Source organism: Dunckerocampus dactyliophorus, chromosome 1 (assembly GCF_027744805.1).
Source record: "Dunckerocampus dactyliophorus isolate RoL2022-P2 chromosome 1, RoL_Ddac_1.1, whole genome shotgun sequence".
Classification (NCBI taxonomy): domain Eukaryota; kingdom Metazoa; phylum Chordata; class Actinopteri; order Syngnathiformes; family Syngnathidae; genus Dunckerocampus; species Dunckerocampus dactyliophorus.
In genome coordinates, this window is record NC_072819.1 from 50580257 (window position 1) to 50589753 (window position 9497).

Below are 9497 nucleotides of genomic sequence, written 5' to 3' on the forward strand. Positions count from 1 at the left end.
TTATTATGTATCAGTATGTTTATTATTATATATCAGTATGTTTATTATTATGTATTATTATGTGTATTATTATGTACCAGTATGTTTATTATTATTATGTATCAGTATGTTTATTATTATGTATCAGTATGTTTATTATTATGTATTATTATGTGTATTATTATGTACCAGTATGTTTATTATTATTATGTATCAGTATGTTTATTATTATGTATTATTATGTTTATTATTATGTACCAGTATGTTTATTATTATTATGTATCAGTATGTTTATTATTATGTATCAGTATGTTTATTATTATTATGTATCAGTATGTTTATTATTATGTATTATTATGTATCAGTATGTTTATTATTATTATGTATCAGTATGGTTATTATTATGTATTATTATGTTTATTATTATGTACCAGTATGTTTATTATTATTATGTATCAGTATGTTTATTATTATATATCAGTATGTTTATTATTATTATGTATTATTATGTTTATTATTATGTATCAGTATGTTTATTATTATGTATTAGTATGTTTATTATTATTATGTATCAGTATGTTTATTATTATGTATTATTATGTTTATTATTATGTATTAGTATGTTTATTATTATTATGTATCAGTATGTTTATTATTATGTATTAGTATGTTTATTATTATGTATTATTATGTATCAGTATGTTTATTATTATGTATTAGTATGTTTATTATTATTATGTATCAGTATGTTTATTATTATGTATCAGTATGTTTATTATGCATATTTCCAGCAAGACCGCCTCATTGAATGCATCTGTTAAAGTCCAATCAGGTTTAAGAACGAACGAGGAAATTCTGAATGCTACGTTGGCACTCTTTTTCTGTGACTACGTCTCATCGTGCCGGTCTTATTTTATTTACAAAATAAAACAATTCAAAGTGCATTCACTGTATTTGTCAAATGAATAGATTGTTACGTTGTTAAAATGGCATTTTATTTGGTAAACCATGACTCAAAAATGTCAAGCCTTTGATTTCGGGCTTGAGTCGACCTATCTTGACTTTAAATTCAAGACTTGAGACTTGTAGAACACTGACTTGCTCCCACCCCTGCAATGCATCATTGCAATAGCTCAATCTACCGTAAATGCCAGTGTATAAGCTGCAACCCACTGAATTTAGAGGAAAACCCACATTTGTTCGTATAAAAACCGCACCGGTGTATAAGCAGCGTCATAAAATGGGATATTTAGTGCACAGACAGACGTTTTAAACTTTTAAAATAAAAATAAATGCTTTTTTTCCCCAATCAGTGGTGCCACCCTGCTAATTAACAGTGCAGAACAGTACACAGCCGGTTAAAAACTGTGCCAAATAGTGCATGTAACGTACAGTAGATAACAATAGCCTACACTCTTCCGTGTCAGAATTGAATAGCATCCTAATTCCTTTGTCACACACGTTGTCGGCTCCCTGTCTCTTTCGGTGAGCTGTGTCCTCCTTGGGCTGGCGCTAGTCCTATGCCAAGCTGCCATGTTTCCTTGTCTTGACAGCCAAATCCATTACCATCCATCCCTCCATCCATCTTCGATGACGCTTACCCTCAAATCAACTTGATTCATCTCCAAGAGAACAACACGGCAGCTTGATTGTATCTGTATTTCTATTTATTGATGTATAGGATATGTGAGTGGATATGACAAGTACGCTTGTGGCGCTACGTACATTGTGTACGTCTTACGTTGGGTGACTTGTGGAATTGCTATTTCTGGTGAAGTACATAAGAACCATGGTACTGCGTCACCTTTGAGTCATCATAGTGTGGCGGGTGTCAATGCGATTGTGTGTGCATGCATAACTGGCTACGCTCAACGAGAGCAGAGGGTTAGCAAGCCGAGAGAATGGTGGCTTCTCTGCGTTTTATAGTTGTTTCCTGAACCTTTTTGATGGACTATCTTTAGGGATGTCTGATAGCATCGGCCCATATTTAAACGATTCATAGTGATTCTGAAGTATAGGCGATGTCACGAGATTAGAACATGACCACACCAAGCAAATGTAGTATAAACAAACACCGCACTTTCAAATTAACACACAAATGATACGTGTCACTTATCTGTCGATGCAAATGACAGGCGGTGTACTTTTCAATAAAATAATCCAAACTGCACTCTTCCAAATGATAATGTACAACAGAGTACAGAACTGGAAATGGTCATTTGTTGTATTTGCAGATGTGAGGAGGTCATATTTACTGAAAGCAAAAGCTTTGTCGGTCAAAAACATCAGTTTGTGGAGAGTCTCTGGCTTGGATTTCTTTGCAGGACGTCAGAATAGCCTCCGACAGCTGCTTGTTTGACCAGAACTGCCTCCAACCCTCATAGAATTCAAAAACAATGTGATTGTGATTGTTTTTGGTGTTTTGGGCTCATTTGGCTCTCTCTGGTGGACAGAAGCAGAATTGCAGCCATTTCCTGTGCTTTTTATGCTCTCCTCCATTGGAATGTTTTTCTCAAACAAAACTTTAAAATGTTTTTTCATATAAAATACACGTTTCTATATTTCTGAGGTATAACGTTTGAGTGACAAGTTGCTGTGTGATGACTTTAACGTTGTTTGCAAAATGAAACCGTGAGTCAGACAGACTGTTATATTGAGTAATGACCCCTGCAGTTTCCAATAGGGTGACAAGCCCGTCTGAGTTGCTTCCTGGTCCTCACGGACTCACACACGCTACAATATGCCATTACGGTCCCTTTAAGAATAAATATGCCTTTTGTATAAATAAGTCTTACATAAATACTGGTAAAAGTTTTCTCCAGGTACTCCCACATTCCAAAAACATACATGTTAGGGTAATTGGAGACTCTAAATTGTCCATAGGTATGAATGTGAGTGGGAATGCTTGTTTGTGTATATGTGCCCACGATTGGCTGGCGACCTGTCCAGGGTGTACCCCGCCTGTCGCCCGAAGTCAGCTGGGATAGGCTCTAGCATACCCTAGTGACCCTAGTGAGACAATGAAAATGGATGGATGGATATTGGTAAAGGCATAAAAGCATGTTGGACACTCGGGCGGAACGGAATAGTCCGCATAGTACGCTCACCATCAGGTGTTGTGTCTGACACTGTTTTCTCCGTTTGTTTCAGCTTTCCGCAGCAGAGACTGCAAACACAACTACCATGCTGACGTTTGTGTCCTGCCAGCCTGCATAACAGCCAAGTGTCTCTGAAGACGTCCAAACATGTCTGATACCTAAACCAACTGTCGCACTGATATTAACTTCCGAAACATTTCCGTCCAAGAGCAACAGCAGTGATTAAAAATGGCTGCCAACATGGAAGTGGTGGACATCCTTGTTGTGGTAGCCTACTTCATCGTCGTACTGGCGATTGGCTTCTTGTCCCTGTGCAGGTCCAACAGGAACACGGTGAGCGGCTACTTCCTGGCCGGCCGCTCCATGAGCTGGGTGGCTGTCGGTGCCTCTCTGTTTGTCAGCAACATCGGGAGTGAACATTTCATCGGACTCGCCGGATCGGGTGCCGCGAGCGGTCTAGGCGTGGCCGCATGGGAATTAAATGCCCTGTTGCTGCTCCAGTTATCAGGCTGGATCTTCACACCTGTCTACATCTTCTCTGGGGTCTTCACCATGCCAGAATATTTGTCCAAGCGCTATGGCGGGAGGAGACTGCAAGTGTACATTGCCGTGTTATCGCTCATCCTTTACACCCTCACCAAGATGTCTGTGGACCTCTACGCCGGAGCCTTGTTCATCCAGGAGTCTTTGGGCTGGAACCTGTATTTGTCAATCATTCTGCTCATCACCATGACGGCTTTGCTGACTATCAGTGGAGGTCTTGTTGCGGTCATCTACACAGACATGGTCCAAGCCGCCCTCATGGTCGTTGGTGCCATCTGCCTTACATGCATCAGCCTTTACCAAGTGGGCGGACTTGAAGGTCTAAAATCAATCTTACTTGTTTGTGCGTTGCATTTGTGGTAAATAATTGTTAGCATGTTTCCAACCATCTTCTGCTACTGTTTCAAGGAATGATGACCAAGTACATGCAGGCTGCTCCGAACATCACAGCCATCCTGTTGTCCTACCCCAACCTTACATACTCTGAATCTTGCCACCACCACCTCAACCCAAAGCCAGATGCTCTGAAGATCCTTCGAGGACCCAAGGATCCAGATCTACCATGGCCCGGGTTCCTTCTGGGACAGACTCCTGCCTCTATTTGGTACTTGTCGCTCTTATGGGGCAGCAGTGGCTCAGGAGGTAGGGCAGGTCGTCCAGAAACCAGAGGGTTGGTGGTTTGAACCCAGCTTCCTCCATCCCAGTCACTGCTGTTGTGTCCTTAGGAAAGACACTTCACCCACCTTGCCTCCAGTCCGGCCCAAACTGGTGTGTAAATGTGAGTGAATGTTTAGTGGTGGTTGGAGAGACGAACTGCGATTTGGCAGTCACATTTCTGTCAGTCCACCCAGGGTAGCGATGGCTTCATATGTGTCCTACCACTAATGAATAATACCATGGGCCTATCTACTGCAAATATTGGACCAAGCAGGTCTGGTCATGAAAGTCTAGATCACTTGGTTCCGATAAGCAGTTTTGGTGTTGTGGTACCAAACAGTAATACGTGTATCTTGACCAGCCATCACCACATGGTGGACCCAGTGATGGCCCTTTACGCACCCATGACCAATTAAAGTGAACAGGAAATATAACAGTCATGCTGGCGGACCGATCGCAGCAGCAGTTTGCGGGCGTGATTACTTCAGTTATTACGGTCACGTGCCAGCAAATGCGGTGACGTCACTCAAAAATGAGCCAATGAAATGGTTTGTTTACTTGTCGAATGAGACTGAATGAGAGAACCATGCTTGCTCAAAAGTAACAAAAGTTGATAGAGAAAAGCGAACATTTCAAAGTGAACAGATGGACCAACATGTTCATTCTTCCAGAATCCAGAGCCAAACCGCTGTGTGTCATATGCTCAGGAACTGTAGCTCTGGTCAAAAGCGCACACGTGACGCGACATTACCTGACAAAACACCAATCATTCGAGGGGAAGTATCCACCAAAGTCCGATAGGAGAGCGCCACTTAAATAACACCACTTAGAGTCGAGTATGAAAAATCTGCGACAGTCATAATACATTCATTTATAGCACAGCAACGTGCGAATGAGTGTTCAGTAAAGATTGTATGGATATTGGAGCAAAAGAAAATCACTGACGGGAGAGTTGTGAAGGAGAGCTTCAGCTGTAGAGCTCTTTTTTTTCCCCTGAGAAACCGATGCAGTGTTATTTATTTAACTGAAAAAATAAGCCTCCTGTGTTCATTTCATTATTTGGACAGTTAAACATTTTATTATTTATGTGAAATTGGTCCTGTTTTCTTTTAAACACAATTTAGGTGTGAAGATACCGTACATTCCATTGTATAAGCCGCTATTTTTTTCTTAAACTTTGAACCCTGCGGCTTATACAGCCGCTTGTGAGTCAGTGAGGAAATGGTAGCTCTTTCTTTGGCCGGAGCCAATCGTGAACTATCAGTGCACTCACGACGAGCCCGTTGGAAATCTCAGGAGGTCATTATAAGTAACAGTCTGACTCACAGTGTCATCTTACCAACACTAAACTTGTCACACAGCAACTTAACACTCAAAAGGTATACCTGAGAAATATACAAACATGTACCAATACGAGTTTAAAATAATTAAAAAAAAACACTTTTAAAGTTTTCCAATAATGCATTGCATCTGAGCAACGCATTCATTGTGGTGCTGCAATGACATCTGCCTGGGCTCCTCTGGCTCCTTCTGGTGGACAGAGACAGCATTGCAGTGCCAGCCACCATTTTCTATGCTGCTCGTCCTCCAATAAAATGCTTTGCTCAAATAAAATGCATTATGGGAAAACTTTAAAATGTTTTTTTTTTCATTTTAAACTCGTATTAGTCTGTATATGTCGTATATGTCTGTATATTTATTAGGTATACCTTTTGAGTGTTAAGTTGCTGTGTGTTGAGTTTAGCGTTCTTTGTACGATGACACCGTGAGTCAGACTTTTATATTGCGTAATGACCTCCTGCAATTTCCAATGGGTTGACAAGCTCGTTGTGAGTTTTTCCATAGCTCATGATTGGCTCCTGTCAAAAAAACAGCTACCTGGTCCCCACGGACTCGTGCGCGCCACAATATGCCATTTTATGACGTGGACATGTGCGGCTTATCCATAAACAAATCTTTTTTTCTCTCTAAATTTAGTGGGTGCGGCTTATACACCGGAGGTGATTTTGTTGTACTCAAACAAGCTGCAAGGGTGAAGTGGTTCATTATATTTGATATTCATGTGAGCTGGTCTGTTTGATGCAATTCAAGGCAAAATGAGGTTCGGACCTTCGCTGTGAAAAAAAATGCATAAACCGACCTTACTCAATTTTAATTGAAGACCCCTGACGTAGATACACATTGATGGGTTTCCTGTTCCAAAGAGCTGCCGACTGAATCAGCTGGTGCTCCTCTCCATTTTCTAAATGTTCCTTCCAGGTACTGGTGCACAGATCAAGTGATTATGCAGCGCATCCTTGCAGCAAAGAACATTGCCCATGCCAAAGGTTCTACCATCATGGCCGGCTTCTTGAAAATCCTGCCCATGTTTGTCATTGTCATTCCAGGTACGAGAAAGGTTTTGGCTGAGCTCCTCTTACACCACGCTTGACCGCTTTGTGTTTTTCTTCCGATTTTAGGGATGATCTCCAGGATCTACTTTGCCAATGACTTGGCGTGCATCAGCCCGGAGCACTGCATGGAAGTGTGCGGGTCCACGTCTGGCTGTACCAACGTGGCCTACCCACGGCTTGTCATGGCCATGATGCCGGTCGGTCTTCGCGGCCTGATGATGGCCGTCATGATTGCGGCTCTCATGAGTGACTTGGACTCCATTTTCAACTCAGCAAGCACTGTATTCACGTTGGATATTTACAAGATGCTGCGAAAGCAAGCATCTTCCAGGGAGCTGGTGATTGTGGGCCGGCTGTTCGTAGTCTTTATGGTGATCGTGAGCATTGCCTGGGTGCCCGTCATCATCGAGATGCAGGGAGGCCAGGTGTTCTATTATATCCAGGAACTCTGCGATTACATGACTCCTCCCATCGCAGCCCTCTTCTTACTCGGCGTCTTATGGCACCGCTGTAATGAGACAGGCGCCTTTTGGGGCGGGATGGCCGGCTTTGCCCTTGGACTTCTACGTCTGGCGTTAGCGTTTGCATATCGTGAACCTCACTGCAGCATGCCGGATGAGCGGCCAGCATTTATCAAGGATGTCCATTTCATGTATGTGGCAGCCATCCTGTTTTGGGTTTCTGCTCTGGTGACTGTGGTTGTGAGTCTCTGCACGCCTCCACCCACAACGGACCAAATCCAAACCACAACCTGGTGGGGGTTAAACCAACGAAAGCGAGACCAGAAAGAAAAATCTAGGGAAGAAATGAGGAGTTTGAAACCTCTAAATCAGAAGGTTGATGGCGGTGAAGAAGGTCCTCCTGTCCCAAATGGTTGCCATCTTGTGATTCCTGATGGTAACGCGCAAGAAAAGCCAGATTGCGAGGAGGAAGAGGAAGCAGGTGGGGTAGAAGACAAGCCATGCAATGTGGTTCTTAAATGCTTCTTGGGATTTCAGGAGAGGAGAACTAAAGCTCAGGTCATGACAGTGCAAGATCATGAAGAACGGGTGGATGAGCTTCTCCAGGAATCTCATCAAACTAAAATAATCCTAAACGTAGGGATGGTGGCGATTTCCTGCATAGGGGTCTTTCTCTTAATCCATTTCTCCATTTAGGGAACATTACTCACGCTCAAATTTCTCACTTTTTCATGACTCAACGCCTGTGATGACTGATAGATACTTTATTGATCTCCAAGAGAAATTCACATTGACTGTAGATGAGCTCTACACTGTGTTCCAAATGATTATGAAAGTGATATTTGTCTCTGATTTTGCTAAGTAGTCAATATAAATGAGAGTCATAATCATGTCCAAGTCATCAACCTTTAGAGTCCAGTTTGAATTTTATTGAACAAACCTCCCAATGATAACAGGATTCTTTTCAAAAATCTAAACTTCAAATGCACTGTTCCACATGATGATGCACAACAGAGTTTCAAAGCATTTCACTGCTTGTTAAGGACTGAAAATGTTCATTTGTTGAATTTGCAGCATAAGGAGGTCATATTTCCTGAAAGCAAAAGCTATTTCAATGACTACCATTGGAACAGGCCAAGTTACATGTTAACATAAGATCCCTTCTTCCATATAACCTTCACAATTCTTACACTCAACTTGGGAGTTTTTGGAGCGTTTCTGCTTGAATTTCTTTGCAAGAAACTTTTGTTGTCACCTGTTTTTTTGCTTGGCGATGCTCTATAGGTTCTCAATTGGGTTGAGGTGAGGGAAAAAAACAGCCAATGACAGAGAGGTACAGTAGGTATTCTTTGCATTCTGAGAAGGTGCATTTGTCATGCATGAAGGTCATTTTGGTTCTTCATATTGTACCGTGGAAGAAAGTGGTCAGTCAGAAACTCTACATACTTTGCTGAGGTCATCTTCACACCTTCAATGACCATAAAGGGCCTACCAGCTCCCTCCCAATGAAAACATGAGTCAGCCACCTCCTTGGTGACATCACAGCCTTGTTGAGATACGCTGGTCGTACTCTACTTCATCCATCTGGACCACCCAAGGTTGCACGGCCCTCATCATCAAACAGGATTGTTTGAAAATTCATCTTTATGTATTTGTTGGCCCACTGCAAGCGTTTGTGCTTGTGAGTATTGGTTGGGGGTGGCCTAATAGTAAGTTCATGCATGACTGCAATCCTGTGGAGGATCCTCCACCATGAGGTTGATGGGACTTGAGAGGCACCAGCAGCTTCAAATACCTGTTTGCTGCTTTGTAATGGCTTTTTAGCAGCTGCTCTCTTCATTCCATACATTTGTCTGGCACAAGCCTTTCTCATGATGCCTTTCAACTTAATCAGCCACAAATTTCTTCACCGTACAAAAGTTTTTGTGAATTATTGAATGTTTTCATGCCTTGTCCAGGGCATTGCTATTTTTGTCAGCAGAGAGATCCTTTTTCTTTCCCATTTTGCTTGAAATCTGCAGCATGTTTAATAATGTGGAACATAATTTTAAGTAATTTTTCTTTTCATTGTGCTCACCTGGCAAACCAATTATGACAGTTGTCCCAGATTGATATCAGTCATCCAAAGAGCTCCAAGACACAACGCCATCCATCAATTTCATTGAAAAACAAAAAATTTTATGTTTATGATACTAAAATCCTATTTGCATAATCATTTGGAACACAGTCTATAACAGTCGAGTGGTCTGAAGACGTTTGGATTCAAAACCAAACACACTGGTGTTGCACTCTAGCGATTTTTCTGAAATGTATTTTTTTTTTTTTTTTTTACTAAACCTGAAATGAATGCAAAAGTATTCACCCCG

At 41.6% G+C, this 9497-nt stretch overlaps 1 protein-coding gene across 1 annotated transcript; it reads left to right on the forward strand.

Moving 5' to 3' along the window:
* Window positions 1-3305: 3305 nt before the first annotated feature.
* On the forward strand, window positions 3306-7831 carry LOC129179087 (sodium/myo-inositol cotransporter-like). The gene is made up of 4 exons (XM_054771921.1): window positions 3306-3939; window positions 4029-4224; window positions 6537-6664; window positions 6737-7831. Exons 1-4 carry the CDS (start codon window positions 3306-3308, stop codon window positions 7825-7827), a joined length of 2049 nt encoding a protein of 682 aa, XP_054627896.1. The 3' UTR covers window positions 7828-7831.
* The last annotated feature ends 1666 nt before the right edge of the window (window positions 7832-9497 follow it).